Genomic DNA, 18537 nt, shown 5'->3' with positions numbered 1-18537 from the left:
GTTGGCTGAGGTAAGTAAGGTGGTACCTTGGGTAAGGTACCTAGCTGTCCCTGATGTTGATGGCGTCGCTAAGGGAGATGTGATAACTGAGAGAGAGGAAAGGGGTGAAAGAGGACAACGAAATTGTGCAAGTGAGGTAAGAGGCCAAGAATCAAGGTAGGCAGGGTCCAGGAGGAAATCCGGATACCCAGTGGAGAGTCCCAGAAAGACTGGAAGATGCTCGAGGCGGCAGGCGGGTGTGCAGCTCGAGTATTGTGTTTCCAAGCGTCAACCGCCGGGGGGTTAAGTTACCAGAGGTGGGGGGAGGTACCTTAATGGGCCGGCTCTCTGAGCCCAACGGAAAGTAGCTTTCCCAAGATACCTATCTCTGGGGGCGGTTTGCTGGTCCATTGCTGGGTCCATGAGGTCTGGTGAGGTCACGGTGCCTCAGAAGTGACTTGGAAGTGAGGTGGAGAGGTAAAGCCTGGACCGAAGTCGCTGGCTGCACCGGCCCGGCTTGGTTCTTGGCCTCAGATCCTTAACTCTGGGGACTTGGGACTCGGGGGGCACTTGCAACCTGGAAGGCAGGAAGTGGACTCACCAGTGCCACAGGACCTAAGGTAAGGTACCTACCTAACTACACTACCTTAGCTGAGTGTTATATGGCAAGGAGGCCGCCGGAACCTGTGGGTTCTTTCCACCACAGTGATAAAAGTCACTTAGATACTCCGGATGCATTCCCGCCGACAACCTCGCTCCTCCCTTCCACTTACGCCGCTTCATCAATACCAAGGGAGGAAGGAGACTTTGGAGCACAGAGGGGCAAGAGGCTGCCGTGGAAGGTGGGGCTCGTCCGCAGCCTGCACCATCGGCGGGACCCCTCCTTTGACTTTGGTCTTTCCCCGACATCCAACATGCACTCGCACTCTCACCCTCACCGAGAGTGCGGAGGTATCATTCGCTGCACTTCTTCCCCACGCAGCGTTACATGTTATCTTGGGACGCCCACAGCATCAACCCAGTCACCCATCCTCATGCCTCTTTCATGGACACGGCACTGTTTCCTGTACACTACAAATTGAGACCTCTAGAAAAGCTTGTCCTGACCCACTGCCTTGGAGGGGACCTGGGCACCTGAGATCTCTCCACGCTCACCCTCCCCTCCTCACTCATATTAGATAAGCAAGACTGCTCATCATGAGGGGTTGATGAGAGACTGATGAGGTGAGAGCTGGAAAACCCTGCTTCCGGTCTTTCCGCAACCAGTCAGTCGATCAGGAACGTCGATAATGTCCCTCCCATTGTTCATCGACACCGTCAATAGCGTTGTTGAGTGAGCACCTTTCGGTTTCCCCCTGTTCTGTTTTCCGCTCGGCACTTGAACAACTCATCGCAAACTACCTTACGGATACAGATCACTTCCTTTCCATCTTGCTCTCCTGTCTCATCCAATCCACCATCACCCCCGCGGCACCCCTTGCCATCTAATGCCTCCCGATCCCAACCCAACGCGGCAAGTGCCTTTCAAGGCTCCCTACGGACGTCTCCCGCCTCCATCCATGGCTCTTGCGCGTAGAGCTTCATGCACCCGACATCTCGCAACACCTCATCCTGCAGAGCTATGATGCCTCACGGGCTTGAGCGCCTGTTGCGCCCACAGTAATCGTACCTGCTGGAACCAAAGGTCGAACCCACCAGCTTAGGATCTATGCTTCTCCACGTGTCAATCGCTACCGCCATGCAATGCACCTCAACAACGGACCCCCCCCTCCCCAAAAAAAAACAATCAAACTTGCCGCTCTTCAATGTACCTCGAGTCTTGCCATGACACGCTAACCGTTGATTACTGCGATTCATGCCCCAGAGCCTTCGATCATGTCTACTATCAGGTTGGTTGGACGACACACAGATCTCAGCATGAGGTGCATGCACCACAGATTAGACTGAGGAAATCAAGGTAGTTGGGATGTGTCGCTTCCTGGTCCTTACAATGCAAAACATACAAACTGCAACATTCACGCGATATCCGACCCTGTGCCTTCACGCTTGCCTGTGGTATTGTCCAACGGACTGACTCGACGCACTATAAGCATGCGTTGAGAAAAGCGCATCATCTCATGGGGTGCCTCATGAGCTCCTGTCAGGCACCCTCTACATCACAAAAGCCCCGACCGCCTGCCGCCTTATCTCTGTAACCAATACCGTGACACTGTCGCGTGATGCTCTAAGACACGCATCCCACCATGTTCGCGGCGGTGAGGACGTCAAAACGCCATTTGCACCCCACGTCGCACAATGGCAGCTTCAACCAGCAACCTCATCTCATCGAGGTCATTCTCGTCTTTGTAGCTGCCTACGGCTCAAACTATCATAGTGAGGTAAACCGAAGATATTTGACGACTCAGACGCACCTAGCGCGAGATCGGCTCTTCAATGTACGAGATACCTACGCATAGACAACGAGGAAAAGAGGAAGATCAAGGGCGATGTCGAACCTGGAGGTACCCAAATGATTTGCGGTGATGCCAAACGCCCGACTTGAGGAAACTGCCATCCAAACATCGACGCACCTCTTGCACGTAACACACTCACAGAGTTCCCTCTACTTGTGGAATGCATGTCGCGAGACTTTTTAAAGTCATGTTTCAAGAGTCAAATGGAAGAATACTATGCTACAGTGCCCTGCAGAATTCGCAGAAGCGCATGTTGTAGCAATATATTTATTATCTTGGGCTGTCCTTTTTAGTAAAGATTCACGTGTTTTATAAATTTACAGAGGAACTTCCTTAAAGTCTAAGCGCTGGCCATGTTGGCTTTTCAAATACCTACTTAGGTATTCGGACTGCGAGAGTTGCATCCTGTGACTCTCCGATTCGCATTATGTCAGCAGCAACATCGGCGACAGAGAGGCCGACTACCGACCTGGGAGGACCAAGTTGAAGGACACCCAATAGGAATCCTTATCATATGTCAAAGCTCCAGTTCTAGAACTACTCCGTACCAGCGCAAAAGTTCAGGCTTCCGTCCTCCTCACCTGTAACGCACCCGCACCGGCGCATGTTTTCTCGATGGCTGGTGGCCGCAATAGCAAGTCCACGGGCCTTGCCTCTCCGACGCGGACGCTTGTTCTCGACAATGGCGCGTCTACCATCAAAGCCGGCTTCGTTTCCGAGGAGTATACCGACGAGCCCCGAGTGATACCCAATTGCATCGCCAGAGACAGGGCAAGGAAGGTCTATGTCGCGTCCGATCTCGACAAGTGCCACGACTTCGGAGAGATTCAATTTCGGCGACCCGTTGAAAAGGGCTATATTGTCAACTGGGAAGCTCAGAAAGAGATCTGGGACCACGAGTTTTTCGACGACAAGGCGCCGCAAAAGTGCGACCCTTCCGAGACCAGACTGTTGCTTACGGAACAGCCCAATTCGCTGCCCATTTTGCAGGCTAATTGTGACCAAATCATTTTCGAGGAATATCAGTTTGCCAGTTATTTTCGTGGTATTGGTCCGTGGCTTCACTGCTTGCACGTGCCATCGACTCGACTAATCTCTGCTTTCATAGGAGCCTCCTTCAACGCGTACCATGATATTCAAGGCATCCTCCAGACCCCCCGAGACCCGAGTTCGATGCCCCAGCTTCCAGCCGAGATCGTGCTTCTGATTGACTCCGGCTACTCCAATACTATCGTCATGCCTCTTCTCAATGGCAAGCCCCTGCATTCCGCTGTTCGCAGGCTTGACGTCGGCGGGAAGCTCATGACGAACTACTTGACGCGCTTACTTTCCCTGCGATACTACGACATGCGTAACGATACATACATTGTCAACGAAATCAAGGAGCAGGCCAGTTATGTCTCACTCGACTTCAATGGCGATCTCGAGAAAACCTGGAAGGGCACAAGGGGCGAGAAGAGGGAGGCGTATGTGACGGGAGCCGGCATCGCTAAAGACTACGTCCTGCCCGACTTTCATACCAAAACACAGGGCGTCGTTCGAGACTACGACCCTGCTATGCACACGAAGGCAAGGAAGATGGCAGCACGCGCCGCTAATAACGACGAGGATAATCTAACCCTCAGAAACGAGCGCTTTTCTGTTCCCGAGCTGCTCTTCCAGCCATCTGATATAGGGCTCCGTCAGCCTGGGCTTGCGGATGTCATTATGCAGTCTCTTTCCGAATTGCCCATTGGACTTTGGCCCGGACTCTTGGCTAATATTGTGGTTGTTGGCGGCAACGCCTTATTTCCCGGCTTTATTCAGCGGCTGGAGAAGGAGCTTGTCAAGAGGGTTCCCGACGCATGTATCGTGAGGGTAGCGCATCCCATTGATCCCATCACGAGCATCTGGCAGGGCGGTGCTAACCTGGCCAAACATCCTGACATTCAAAAGCTGTCTGCCACGAAAGAGCAGTACGAGGAGTACGGCGCCGCATGGGTCGCTCGCAAGTTCAGCTCTGGAAACACCGGTCACTGAATGAATACTATTCCGAACATCAACCAGAGCGGTCGGTCACTATCAAAAAGCCCTGGAATCTTCCAATCCGTGTATGCCCTATGGGTATGTATCGCAAGAGTCTCTGAAATCAGAATCAGCCGCCACCTCGGCTTTTGAACAGTCGAATATTACTTGTCTGTATCAGACAAGCCGGCCCATGATATCATCTGCCACGGGTATTTGGGCTTCCAGCTCCCGTCGACAAGTTTTGGCCGAACAAGAAATGTCACCCCTGGCGATATGGGCTGTCTTTGGAGCTTTCAGCATCGACCATCCTCATCGATCATGTCTGTTTGGCTGTAGACATACCATAGACAACCTACTTGGAGCCGGTAGCTCCACACCGCTTCAAACATTCTGCAGTGTCGACCGCTGCGCCAGTTTCAACTGCTGGGATATCACACCGAAGCTGCGCAAACTTTGCCGATAGTGGGTTCCCGCCGAATGCTGCTACCACGACATCCCGAGGAAGATCGAATAGCCCATTCGCGACGTTATGAGTTCCAGCATCTTCTGAGCTTAGAGCCGAGATCAGAGTAGCATTGTCGCATCCTGGAGCAGTGCGTATGGGACAAAAGATGGAGGTATACAATGACGCTCACCTGTATTTTGCATCGTGTGTAAACTACCTCGGGGAAAAATTGTCATCATCCCGGGCGCCAAAGTTGTCTTCACCACCCGAGCCCCATTTTCCAGCGTCATGCAGGTCTCGGTAGTTCCCTCGACCGATAGGGCGTAATTGGAAGCACGAGCGTGGTAATGTGGTGGCAGCATAGCGCAGGGGCCGAGGCCGATCCAAGCCATGATCATGCCTTTACCAACAGTTGCTGGAAATGTGGCGGCGTTGGCGTTCACAACGCCCCCGGGGTTATTGGTGTGGAATTCGTGGGCGACGTAGTTGAACGTCCAGGCTTTGTTCTCTAGGAGAATATCAAGCTTATCGAGCTGTGTCGGACCTGTCCTCAGTGATCTAACAAGATCTGGGTACAGGGTGTCATTTGTGGCGTTGATGAAGCCTGCAAAAAGACACAACAGGAGGAGGGATGAAAGCCTAGTTAGCGACATAGCGAAAACGGCCATGTTGGACGAGGTGAATAATGTTAAGGCGACAAAAAGGCGTCCGAATCGATCTTGAAGGATGCCATTTCTAGATCGATCGTCCTCCCTCTCGCGAACCAGGATAAGGCGAACTTATATTAGTTCATGGGGCTCAAATCGGTGGCTAGGACGCCCCGTCCCATGAGAGGCACCACAAAACCTCCGCGACTACCAATACACCGTGGCGGTCTCCGGTTGGAGTACGGACCAATGGAATGGAGCGGAGATGGAAAGCAGATCATTTTTCGGGTCATCTCTCGCCTACCTTGAAGCCAAAGTCGCCATTTTGGGTACGCGCCTCAGAACCATCCCCCTGCCCCATTGGTGGCGCACGATCGGCAATACCAACATGTCGTCTAAGCTGAGAGTAATGGGAAGAAAGGAGCGTCCCGAGGGTAGAAAGGCCTCGAGAAAGTACAGGAACCCTAGACAATCTGTGCTACCTCAAAGGACGGTGCGACCTGCTACGTCCTCTGGCTCCTAGCGGTTGAGTACGCCACTAACAGCCAGCGTTAAATTTTACGACCTGTCACGACGGAATAAGTGATTTACAGTACACCGGGAACTCGCGTGGAGGATTTCCAGACTTGGCATGTTAACACAAAGAATAACCACAGTCACAGTCTCATTTCCATCGAAAGTTCCAATCGACCTTCTGATCCTCGTCCATATCTGGGTATGTCTTCAGCAAGGGAATGCCACAAACGACTGCTTTCCCCTCAACGTGTGACTAGAAGTGTCCATAAGCCCCTTCATATGACAGTATTGCGGCCGAGAAAGAGCAGAGCCGAGGTACAGCCTTGCTGTATCAGCCCTAGTAAGCTCGTGATGATACAGTGAGCCCCTAAGCTTTGCCGTTTTATAGGTTTTCCCGTGTATTCATTGCTCTCCTCGACAAGACCCTACCTTGACTTTCAAAGCATCGTATAGCCTCCTCGTTTCGCATGGTCACTCGACCATGACCACTCGTAGGGTGATACGGGGAGCGGGTTCCTGTCCCTTGCTCGCAGTCATGCGTGGCTTCTCGAGAGCATCGTAGTCGATGTTACGGAGGGGTTGGGGGTCTGCCTCAGCCCGCAACCCGGGCAACGATGAACAACCAACATCGCACCGAACTTGCAGAGGTGATGACTTGATACTTTGATCAGACTAAAACGGAAGCATCTACGCATGGTCCGAGAGCCGTGGCTCATGAAGGTGACTGCAGTTTGAGGCAACCTCTTGTTCAAAGGACCTTTGACATGAGATGCTTATTACCATAGACCAGACTGTTCAATTGTATCACTAGGCAATGTGTTGAAGGCATCTCCGGGATCTCCGTACTCAGGAATGGCCACCGTGCTTATGCTATACATCATCCTGGGAATCTTGTTCGGGTCAGCAGGGCAATGAATCAAGAGGACGACAACGCTTGAGACTGACAACTACCTACCTTAAAGAGGTGAAGACGCTAATTAGCCACGAGACGGAAATAGTCACGGTATCGGTCATGTACAACGATGACAATTGGGTTCTGGTAGTCCCTCTCAACGCCCTTCATCACGGGTGTCACCGACATGAAAACTTATGACTCGATGACGATATACGGGAGGGGTTGGATAAGAGAGTTGAGATTGAGGTCAAATTTATCTAAAACCGCTAAATCATCGGCAATCAACGCTTTAAACGCTTTGCTTCAAGGGTATCTCACAAAAGATGAAAGCGCTGGGTGACGTGACGAGAGCTCGCCGACTTTGTCAATGTTGGCCGTGTCAAAATCAAACAGCACAGGAGCCCAACGTGAGGCAGGCTACAAGCTGTCCTCCAGGCCAATGAGAAACATGGGAGCTTTGAACCACACTTTGCACTGCCCGATGATACTCGTGTGAAGAATTGTCCTAGGAGTCTTCAATCCCAAGGACGTTCCCAAAAACTTTCAGCTTCAATCGATTTGAAACCACGCGACTTGCGGTAACTGATCGACGATCGGCAGTTATCGTTTCGCCTGGATGGCACCTCATTAAAGGTGTCGCAAGAAGCGACCACGGCTGGAGCACCCTACCAAAAGAGTTAGCGATCTGAATGTATCGGCGAGGTGACGGGGTTCGAACAATCACACTGAGTATGTTAGCCAAGTCACAGTATGCGATTCGGGAGAGGCGGGCGGCCTTACAAAAGTTGAGGTTGACCCCTCGTTGTGAACCAAGCAGTAGCCACCGCAGCAGCCTCGGCAGAGCCTCTGTGTACGATCAATGCAGTCATGACACTGTGGTTTCTTGCCGTCAGATCGAGTCTCATAGACAACAACAACAACAACAACAACAACAACAACAACACTGGGTCCAGAATCACCACTTACATTGCTACCGCACTCCCAGCAGCTTTTGGTGATACGAGCCTAGAAAGGTGGTCTCTGTCAGCATCTTCGAGTCCTTGATTGTCACGCATGCTCTCGCTGGATACCAGAGCTCAAGGGATATGAATAGGGGGGACATGGATAGCATTCTGGCATACACTTTGGAACAGGCCAGGCCAGACAGTAAAGGATGTCCGACTCAGCCCAGCATCACCCTCTGCGCATCAATGACCTCGCCCATGGGGCAGTTCGGGAAGCAGGCGCCATTTCGTACCTTGATCTTGGGCTGGCTCTCGTGCTCCTGGTGTTGAACCCAAGCACCGCCCTCGGCGTCGACGACTATGACATCGTTGTCGGCCAGCTCGGTGACGGCGCTGGGGGTTTGGTAGCATTCCTCGCACCACCACTTGTTGCAGCCTCCGCAGTATCGCTCTCGGAGGCAGTCGATGCATCGAGCGACGAAGGACGATTCCGATGCAGCACAGAGTTGCGGTGCCGTTGCGGCCTTGAGCGACGATGCCAAAAGGGGCGGAGGTGACAGGAGAGGGCGTTGAATCGCCGGAGTCCCGTTGTGGACTGACATGCCTTCGGGTGCAGAACCGCACCCGGCACAGCCGCCCAAAGCGACTGTTGCCACGGCCCAATGCCGGGCTGTCGCCGGGGTTCTTACCTTGCCATATGCAAGCGAGTTCATGTGATGAGGCCCGGTGCACGCAATGGCATCGAATGCAATGATGCCGTGGCAGTCAACAAGAGTGTTGGCCCACTCCTCAACCAGCGGACGTGCGATGATTCGGCCCTTTCTGTGGTACCAGTCCTCTCCCTCGCCTCGCAGCGAAGTCGACAACGCCTGCTGCGACTTTGCATTCCATCCCGCGCTGATCTGCGCTGCGTGCGAAGGGGTGCCAGACGGTACACCGGATGTCGTCAACGGGAGCAGAGGAGTGTCTTTGGCACCGAAAACGTACAGACCCTTCAGCCGGGGTATGCCCTCTGGTCGTGAGGGCCTGCAGGCATATTGAAGAGATGCGCACAGCTTGCGCTCGTTCAGGTTTTTGGCGCCGCGGACGGACAGGAATCGCACGCTGTAGGCAGAGTTGAGGATGATTTCGTGGCAGAGCTCAGCCGTCACGGACAAGCCGTCGAGGATAAGTGTCTGCACATCTTGAAGGATATTCTGTCGGCGGATGCTAGAGAAGATGCCTCTCAGCGGACCAGAGTAGAAGCTGTTGGGGTCGGCGCGTTAGTCGCCTTTTGGCAGCACCGCCGTCGGCCCTCTCTGGCATCCCCACGGCGACTAACTCGCCGCGACCGTGGGAGGCAGATTGTCACCAATGATGGCAGGAGGTGGGATAGGGTAGACTGGACGCACTCATCTTCGGTCAGATTCTCATCGAGTTGGACATTGCGCCAGACTTCGCCACCGCGATCAATGCCGTCGATTTCAAACTGCGCCGCGCGGACGTGGGTCAGATCAAGGTGTCGGAAAACACCAGATGTGTGATTGATAAGTTCTCGGAATGCTCGGCTCGTGGATGCAAGACTCAGGCGATCATAAGCGGAGAGGTGAGGAGCTGTGTGGGCGAGGATGAGAGGATTGGACAGGAGATGGAGGAGATTTGTGACCGGATTCTCGTAAAGCGTGTAGGCGTCCTCGACGTCCTGGAGCATGTTACGGCGAACGCGCGCGAAGGGGGAAACGTGGGAGCAGAGATGAGGTGTTACGCGACGGCCGTAAACCTCGAGGGTTCGCGGCGATCAGTCTGGAGGTTGAGAGGTGGTGGTGGTGATATAATGTGAAAGATATCGAGGTCGAGAATCAGGAAGCTGGGTACTTAGGTAACAGGACGGGTGGAATGTCTGGCGCAGGCGTAAGCGCAATCACAATCGGACATCGGTGTCAGACTGATAATGCTCCCTGTTTACATGGGAAGATAAGATTTCGGCGTGCAGCGTGGTAATGATCCAGCCCAGAGATGTTTTGGGGTGGACGACGTGTCGGTCTAAATATTTACACCATCGAACCCTGCCAGGTACAAGAGAGCGGACGGTGGGCGGTATACCTAGCGTCCGGGCACGACGAGAAACGTGTGAGTGTCTATCCTTAGCTTCGCGGTGAAGAGGTACCCCGTCAATCAAGGCGAGACAGGGAAGCAATAGATGTAGTGTATCCGTACATCGAGCAAGGGACCTTCAGGTCAGCCGTTGCGTACGTACAGTCGATAAGATGCGCCGAGAAATGCAGCACGGGCAGGCTAGAGCTGGGCAGGCTAGACCGGTCCAAGGTCCAAGTGGACGGTCGTCCAAATTGCCCACATACCCCGTGCCATCATCCACGTCCCCATACTTACCCACGCCACCGTCCCTCCTCGTCCCCTTCTCCCATCCGGGCCTTCGCACCGTAGAGGCTGACGCAGAGTGCAGAGCGAAGTAGGTACATACGGCGGAAGGGAGGCAGAGACGCAAGAGTCACACAGCCTCTGACTTCCCTAGCAGCTTGCAAGGAGGTGGTAGCGTGGGTGGTATTAGCATCTGGGGTTGGTCCGGTTGGGTCGGACCCTGAAAGAAAGGATCGGCCGTGTCCAGTCGATGGAGCCATTTTGGGCAGACGGGGGCCAGAGAATAGTGCGGTTGAAACGAAAGAGCTTCAACCCGCCGCCTGGTGCGGCCTTGGCAACTGCAGAGCAACAGAAAAGGCCCGCTGCGCTGGCACCTTGACTTCGATGTTGAGAATCTCTCTGAGGCATGCTACGTACTCGGTACCTTGCTCCGTGCCAAGCATGCAGGCGTACATATGGGCCCATATTGACTTGCGCGGCAGCTTGGGTGAATACAGGAAAGCCAATATCCGTGAGGTGCGGACCGAACTGTGAGGCACTGGACGGGGATAATGTGTATGGGAACTGCTTGAACCTTGGGTGAAGGCCCAAAGGTTAGTGCAAAGGGGTGGGGGGATTTGGGGGGTGATGACCAGAGTTCAGGTGTGGTGTTGAGGTCTGGCGAGACCAGACGAGATGAGATGAGGTAGACTTGCTCCATCAAGTCGGGCGTGCCGAGACCCTTCTCATCATTAGAGTATACCGAACACCGAGACTGCGGATCTGAGAATGTCTGTCACTGGGTTTAGTTAAGTGAGCCCAGATGCGCATAACCGCGAAGTCTCGTCCGAGATAACCGGGAAGGTCTGTCATGATTGCCTGACATTCGAACGGCTACCGAGAGACAGGTGCAGGTATACCCGGTTCTGCTGGGCATCACTCTTCAAGCGCAGTTCCCTGACTGCCTCGTCTGGATAGCACTCTCGTCTTATCCCGCCCCGTCAGCGCACCGTCAGGCTCCATCCCGCGCGAGAAAGGACTTAAGGGATCCGAAATGAAGGTTTTCGAGCTGGGCATGTATTGAAAGCGTTACATGACCAAATTAGCCGCTCCAACCGCTTAAACCTGCCAAAATTGACCAGGGATCGCTGAACTGGCTGATTAGATTGTGTTTCCAGGTTAGCAATGGCAGGCCCGCCCGCCATCATCAGTGTGCCCGACTGCAGCAGCGCAGGCTTGTTGCTGGTTCGCTGTTCGGTGTTCCTGGCCGAATCAAATGCGAAAGCTAAGTCGGAGGTAGCTTTGGGTCCTCAATGTACCGTAAGGTCGTTGAGCCAGCCAGAGGTGCTATTCCGACCTTCCACGGCAGATTCGCATACATTGTATTTGTTGCACTACTCCATCACCAACCAAATCTTTCGTAGGGTTGGACAGGCTCCGCTCCGTCGCCCTGCGCTGCCACTCTGGCAGTCTCATCAGTGACCACACACACTCTTCCGATGGTGCCGTGCCGCCTTTGACTTTTGACTGTCGACCACACCGAGTAGATAGCGCTCCGCTACGGTGGGATGTTCCTTGGCCGATGCTTGACTCGAACTAGCCAATCTCATTGCATCCGCTGTGCGCACCTCGGGTTATGCTGCCGCATCCTGAAGCTGCACCTCGCAGCGGAGCGACTGTGCCCATCCATCCGTGCCTCTGCGTCGAGAGGTGTCTGCGGCCTGCCCCATTGCTCGGTACTGCAAAGACGTTGAATAGAGCAAATTGAGGGGGGGAGGCGCAGAGGAGGGGTTTCCCATGCTTATTTTGGGCATTGTTTCGGCGCGCTGATCCGCTAGCATGCCCTGCTCCGGGGGGCACGGAGTGTTAGTCCGGAGTCGCGGAGTCGGGAGTTTTGGCCACATTTGTTTCTGCTGTTTTTGGTGATGGGGAAGTATCAGGTGTGAGGTTGCATTGCAGTGGTCGAGTACTTGCAGCTTAAGTGCTGGTGACTCGGGACATGAGGCATCTTGGCAGCTGCTCATCATGATTCAGCTTTATTTAGCCTTGATTGGGTGTTATTTGTCTTGTTTTGGTTTACTGATTGTCAGCGAGTGAGGTGAAGGGCGCGCGTAGAAAAGCGAGCCAGCAATGTGCCAACGCCCAGCATGCAGCATGGGCTGTAATGGGGAAAGCTGGCGCACGCATCACCCACCTCTGTGGGTTTGTGAATGGTGTTGAGTACGTATCTAATTCATACCTACATGTAGTAGTCCGTATGTAAGCGCTCCTCTCATCTCCACACAACCCAAGCGCCGCTGCTGGCCTCGGCCCCCGGCCTAACCTCTCCCCGGATCCGACTGTCCCGGCTTTGCTTCTCTACCTTAGCTAATAAACCTTAGGTGGATCTGGGCTTTGGGCGGTGAGAAAGATAGGACTGTGGCGCGAGCTGACCAGAAAGGGACAGGCGGTGTGTGGCGCTCTCGTCCCGGAACGGACCCGCTCCTCGGCAATCTCCATGAGGTGGCCCATGTCGTCAGTCAATCTGGAACTACGCGTAAGGTACGCTACCTTACCTTACGGATGCCTTACCTTTATTGATTTATGATGGAACCCCGAAGAATCCCATCAGCCTGCTGATTCATCGCGACCGTCGCCATAATGCTGTCCACCTAAGATAACGCAATCCAGTCCTGGAGTCTCCTCGTCATCTGCAGATACTTTGTTAACAGCTTGTGTCACCTCAACATCCATTTATCGGTCATGTCATGCTCAGCGACCGCAATCCGATCAACAGCCCTTCGAGCAGACAACTCAGCCATTACCCCTCCACCCCACCTTACCGCAAGTGACAAGCGACGCGCTGAACAACAAGCCAGAACTATTCAAGACTCCCACTCGGACCACAATCCAGCAAGCCGAGATGGAGAACGAACAATCTGAATTGAAGTGGTCCGCGCCATTTGCCGTCGTGCATCCTGTAAAATCCGCCTTCAAAGACTTGCGCGGCGACAAGATACTGCTTCCCCAGTCCGCCCTCGAACAAATGCTAGCAGCGTCCCCGAGGCAACTTCCGCCTTCTAGCTCGACTTTCACTTCCTACGATCCCCTGAATCCCTACGCGCGACAGCAGCAGAGCCTATATCATGAAACGTCCCAGCAACTGCCGAATCCCTTGATGTTTCGGTTGGTCAACCCAAAGAATGGCAACATCGTGTACGCCGGCATCCGCGAGTTTTCGGCCGAGGAAGGGGAAATAACGCTGGGCCCATATCTCATGGAAGCTCTAGGGTTACATCCAACCGTCTTTGCTGACGATTCTGCAACCAAAGAGCCATCCGATTTGACCTCTGGCGTAGTCTTCGATGCTCACCCACGGTTGACGGTGCACGCCAAGCAGCTACCTAAGGGTACTTACGTCCGGCTTAGGCCTCTCGAAGCCGGCTACGACCCCGACGACTGGAAGCCGCTCCTCGAACGACAGCTGCGCGAAAGCTACACAACTCTCACAAAGGATACAGTGCTCTCTGTTCGCGGTGTCAAGGGCGAAGCTTTCAAGTTCTTGGTCGACAAATTCCTGCCAGAAGGCGACGGTATTTGCGTGGTCGATACAGATTTGGAAGTGGACATTGAGGCCTTGAATGAGGAGCAAGCTCGTGAGACTATGCGCCAGATCATGGCCAAGGTTCAGCCTGGCACTAGCAATGGAAGCTCAAAGGGTGGCGAGATCGATGTATGGAAGCCTGTCCAGGGCCAGGTCTTACCTAGGGAATACGTCGATTACCAACTACCCTCTTGGGACCGGAATCGGCCCTTGACCATTGAGCTTTCCGAGCTGCCCCACTCCGATCGGATTGACCTCTTTATCAGTCCGAGATCAGCACGACAGCGAGCACAACCGCGGGATTCTGAGCATGTCTTTGGCAATTTCAGCCCCTCTGAAGAAGGGACCAAGTCTATCACTATACAACCTACCAATGTCGAGCTGGAGACTGCCGAAGAACTTCTTATTTCAGTCTATTGCTATCCGCTCGCAGGCAATGATCATGGCCCAAGCCCAGTATCTTTTCGACTCCGGGCCAGAGCCGAGGTGGAGGAAGGGTCAAGACGTATGCCTTTTGACTTGGGACACGGGGAGTCTAGATCTCCCGAGGAGGAGCAGTGTAAAAACTGCCTGCAATGGATTCCCAAGCGTACAATGGTCTTGCATCAGAACTTCTGCCTCCGGAATAACGTTGCCTGTCCAAGGTGCAAACGTGTCTTCAAGAAGGGGTCGGCTGAGTGGGAGGTTCACTGGCACTGCGAGCATGAGGATGCATTTGGAGACTCATCGGCGAGTAGGGCCAAGCATGATGCCGTGCGCCATACCGAACAACAATGCCCTGGTTGTGATTATACTGCCCCGTCTCTGGTGGAACTGGCACTTCACCGCACGAGTGTCTGCCCCGGCAAAGTAATTCTCTGTCAGTTCTGTCACCTCGAGGTACCGCAAGAGGGTGATCCATTCAATCCATCTGCAGAAACAATCTTGTCCGGCTTGACTGCGCATGAGCTAGCGGACGGTGCGAGAACCACCGACTGCCACTTGTGTGGCAAGATCGTCCGGATGAGAGATATGTCAGCTCATATGAAGCACCATGAGCTGGACAAAGTCTCTCGAAGAAAGCCCGAAATTTGCCGCAACATAAATTGTGGTCGAACCGTACATGGTGTTGGATCTGCCGGAGCTGTTGGTGCTGGAACAGCGATGGGACAGGGACCTGGCAATGACCTTGGTCTCTGCCCCCTTTGCTTCGGCCCCCTCTACGTCAGCATGCACGACCCAGAAGGCAAAGCTCTCCGGCGACGCATTGAAAGGAGATACCTCAGCCAGTTGATGACCGGCTGCGGGAGGAAATGGTGTGGAAACGAGTGGTGCAAATCAGGGAGGACGAGTCTTGGACTTGAAGCGAAGGGAGGCAGCGCTCAGGCCGCTCTCCCGCTTGTTAAGCCACTCGTGCAAAGTATCTCCGAGTTGAAAGAGCCAATGCATTTCTGTGTCGATGAGGCTTCACAACGACGGAGAAAACTAGCAGAAATGCTAGCGGGCGAGGGTATTTGGGACTTTGAATGGTGCGTTGCGGCATGCGAGGCAAGCTTGGGGGACTTGGATAAAGCGCGAGAATGGCTGGCCAATTGGGCGCCTACGAGATGACTAAAAGGCAAGCAGCATCTTGGGGAGGCACATGGAGGCCGATCCAAGGGTGTTGGCAGGTAAACAGCATAGTTGATACCACATAGACACGCAGGGGAGGATGTTGGTTCCTCAGCATCGCAATAAGATGATCATGGTTACCCACAAATGAGACTACATGTACAATAAACTAATGGGAGGCGTAAACAACTACCAGAAGTACCATAATATCGAAGAGAATCAGAAGCTCCCTTATGGTCACCTTCGTGTCTGACTCGAGTGCGGTAGAACGTAGTGCGTGATGGCAAGCTGGAGGCAAACCTGATGTTCTAAAGAGGCTGATAATCGGCTGTGATCTGGCTGACGTATGGTGGCCTAGCACAAGTCAGTGAAAACTACTTCTCTGGTTCTGGTCAAGGCTTTACCTCATCAAGTTCCGGGCGCCAACAATGGCGGCAGCTCCGCCGGCGTAAATTCCTAGGAGCCTACCCCAACCAGCGTTACCGTAGGCAGATTGGCCGACTGATAGTGCTATCAAGTCATAGATTAGGCATCCCCCGAAGATCCAGTCGCTAACGGTCGATAGCAATCCGAAGCCTACGCCAGTAAGGACCTTGACGGTGGTAGTTGGCTGCTGATGCACGAAGTATGCAACTGAGCCGTTATGTAACAGGTCCAAGACGCCGAGGCCAGCGAATGTCTTGGCAACGACATGAGTGAGGACAGAGTTGACAGATTTGGTATTCATAGGCGGAAGACGGTTGAAGATGTAGTACAGTTGAGCAAGGCTGTTAATAATGACAAAGATATTCGAGATCTTCAGATTAGAATTGTTCCAAAAAATCATCCATGCTTTCGGAGACAGTTAGCACATCCATTAGAAGCAACAAGTTGAAATTTTTGCTTACTAGCAATGCAGAAGTTTCCGATGGCATAGAAAGGCGCAAAATCAACCATTGTACCCATATCGGGGGCCATGGGCTCTATTTTTGGATCTGCCTTGTACAGCCGGTAAAGCCACGCAAGCTGAAAGAGTTGTTGGGGAAAGAAGAACCCGGCAATAAAGAAAGGTTGAGGCGACCAAAATGAGAGGTTGGCATCATGTACAGACTTCATGTTGGGTGTACTGAGCATGCCATAACTTTGAGCCGCAAAGTCGACAGCGAAAGACAATGGGGCCAGCCATTTGGCGGTAGAGAGTGAGACTGCCATTTCGTGAGTATCCCGGTTGGTAAAGTTCGATACGATGGATGCTACGAGCAGTGTTGCAGAATGGAAGTTTGACGCGATCCAACTCGACGGTAATATGGTTGCGGAGGTCTTCTTATCGGATTGAAGTCTGGCTTTTTCGCATGACGTTTGCAGATAGACACCCTGCGTCAGTGTAATGAGCTCGGGTACCGTGAGAACCGATCCTCGACGCCCGGAGAATCTCGTTAGGCTTATAAGTTCATGACGCGGACTCGCTGGGTATTGTGAGTGCGGCTGTAGTATTTATTTGAAAATCTCTTACGTCATTGATTTCAGGTGTCTCGAAGGCGCCGCCGATGAAGACCCCACATGTCCCCGGCCGGTCCGTCGCGTGGTCCGTTCCCACAGCTAAGTTCGCCCCGGCCCCTACCTCATAGCCGCTCCTCGACGGTATACAAGCAGTGCTACATTCTCCTCTTTCATAGGAATTTCGTATCCATCTGCCACCACCGCCAATCTCGTTACTGCGGTCTGCCATCAGGAATCCATCGGGGAAAACATCTTTTGGGGTATACCAACTTAATTGTCAGCGCTGCGTTCCAAGATGTAGTCCAGCTCCAGCTCCAATTTCCGAGGAAGAATCTGCACACCCAAAAATTGTCTATTAAATCCGATCCCATAGTGTGGTACTTCTCCTGGCCACTACATAAGTGGATAAGAATTATGAGTTCTGTCTTCTTTGTCCAATAGTTTCGATCGTTCGTGGTGGAGAATGGATGCTAGCATACCGAACGTTGGGTGGGAACCTGGCAGTTTCTTTAGCACCTTTCGGAAAGAGGGCAAACCTGAGTACACAATTAATGGCTGAATAAATGCACAGCATTCATCAGCACATTGGCGTACCGTAATCGTGCATTCTCTCAGCACTCACGTTGAATTATCAATGCAGTCCAAATACACCAGAGTGGTGCGGTTTAAATTAATAAGCGGCATTAGACATGAAGGAAAAAAGATGAAGTTGAGCACATTGGATGTTTGCATCCATGTGCCGTTGCCTAGCTCGGACACCAGAACATGGCCCATTGTCGACCCTCGCAATTCCCAACACCTTGAGGTGTGAAGTTCTCTACTTTGACGAGAAGGAGAACAAGAAGGATAGTTGTGAAGGCTTCACTTTCCCTTTGTTATCGAAAGCGATCTATAGAATCAAAGTTTTTGTAAGTTATTCTAATGTCCACAATCCGCACTAATCACGATCACCAGTTCAATCTTGTAACATAGGAATCTGACCTATATTCCTTACCGTATAGACATCATTACGTCAAAGCTAAGGAGTTGAAAGCAATGATGTTGGGATTATCGTCCGTGTCACTTTCTTCTTTGGCGAAGACCAATTTCAAACCGAGTTTGGGGCTCAGCAAGACCGGTCTAGTGGTAACGTACCCAGCTCTTGACTTGGCTCCCGGTATGATTTGGCCAGAGCACACCGCACATGAATCGGGCTTTGGGACTGGACTGACTACATGTATATATGCGAATTTCCACTTCAGCAAGTCAGCTGGTTTGAGAGGCAAGCGGCGAATGTAGAGCAAGAACCTTTACCAGCTTGATCGGAGGAAGGAATCTGTCCAGTATCAATTTTCTTGGTCAAGGCCATAGCCCGATGGAAATTCAACAGCAAAAAGACATGGCAATGATCATAACTGGTTTTTTTTTTTTTTTTTTTTTTTTTGTTTTTTTACCCCATACTTTTCTCAACCTGACCGGCCAAAAGCGGGTGCCTACCTATTTAAATTTTGGTTTTTTTTTTTTCACAATTAATTATTCTTTTTTTTTTTGGTTTTTTTTTTTTTTTTTTTTTTTTTGGATATGTACGCCATACTTCTCTCAAGCTGAGCGGCCAAAAAGCGGCTGCTGACTATTGAGAATGTAGCTGTGTATTATCACGAATTAGAGACATCGGATCTATTC

The 18537-nt window shown here is 52.5% G+C and overlaps 5 protein-coding genes across 5 annotated transcripts; 2 read left to right on the top strand and 3 right to left on the bottom strand.

The window, feature by feature from the left end:
* Positions 1 to 3047: 3047 nt before the first annotated feature.
* Positions 3048 to 4451, top strand: CORC01_04985 (actin; the record flags this gene model as incomplete). The annotated part of the gene is made up of 2 exons (XM_022616632.1): positions 3048 to 3483; positions 3541 to 4451. The coding sequence occupies 2 exons, from the start codon at positions 3048 to 3050 to the stop codon at positions 4449 to 4451; spliced, it is 1347 nt and encodes a 448-aa protein (XP_022476773.1).
* A 340-nt stretch (positions 4452 to 4791) lies between these two features.
* Positions 4792 to 5552, bottom strand: CORC01_04984 (spherulin-1A; the record flags this gene model as incomplete). The annotated part of the gene is made up of 2 exons (XM_022616631.1): positions 4792 to 5024; positions 5075 to 5552. The coding sequence occupies 2 exons, from the start codon at positions 5550 to 5552 to the stop codon at positions 4792 to 4794; spliced, it is 711 nt and encodes a 236-aa protein (XP_022476772.1).
* Positions 5553 to 8104: 2552 nt separating this feature from the next.
* Positions 8105 to 9576, bottom strand: CORC01_04983 (uncharacterized protein; the record flags this gene model as incomplete). Its single annotated transcript, XM_022616630.1, has 2 exons — positions 8105 to 9131; positions 9278 to 9576. 2 exons carry the CDS (start codon positions 9574 to 9576, stop codon positions 8105 to 8107), a joined length of 1326 nt encoding a protein of 441 aa, XP_022476771.1.
* A 3549-nt stretch (positions 9577 to 13125) lies between these two features.
* CORC01_04982 (ubiquitin fusion degradation protein) lies at positions 13126 to 15396 on the top strand (the record flags this gene model as incomplete). Its single annotated transcript, XM_022616629.1, has 1 exon — positions 13126 to 15396. One exon carries the CDS (start codon positions 13126 to 13128, stop codon positions 15394 to 15396), a length of 2271 nt encoding a protein of 756 aa, XP_022476770.1.
* Positions 15397 to 15704: 308 nt separating this feature from the next.
* On the bottom strand, positions 15705 to 16587 carry CORC01_04981 (uncharacterized protein; the record flags this gene model as incomplete). The annotated part of the gene is made up of 3 exons (XM_022616628.1): positions 15705 to 15750; positions 15801 to 16227; positions 16284 to 16587. 3 exons carry the CDS (start codon positions 16585 to 16587, stop codon positions 15705 to 15707), a joined length of 777 nt encoding a protein of 258 aa, XP_022476769.1.
* Positions 16588 to 18537: the final 1950 nt, after the last annotated feature.

The sequence above is a fragment of the Colletotrichum orchidophilum genome (assembly GCF_001831195.1).
Source record: "Colletotrichum orchidophilum strain IMI 309357 chromosome Unknown Scaffold_34.1, whole genome shotgun sequence".
NCBI lineage: Eukaryota > Fungi > Ascomycota > Sordariomycetes > Glomerellales > Glomerellaceae > Colletotrichum > Colletotrichum orchidophilum.
Note: the sequence above shows the minus strand (reverse complement) of the source record. Positions and strands in the feature narration are given on the sequence as shown.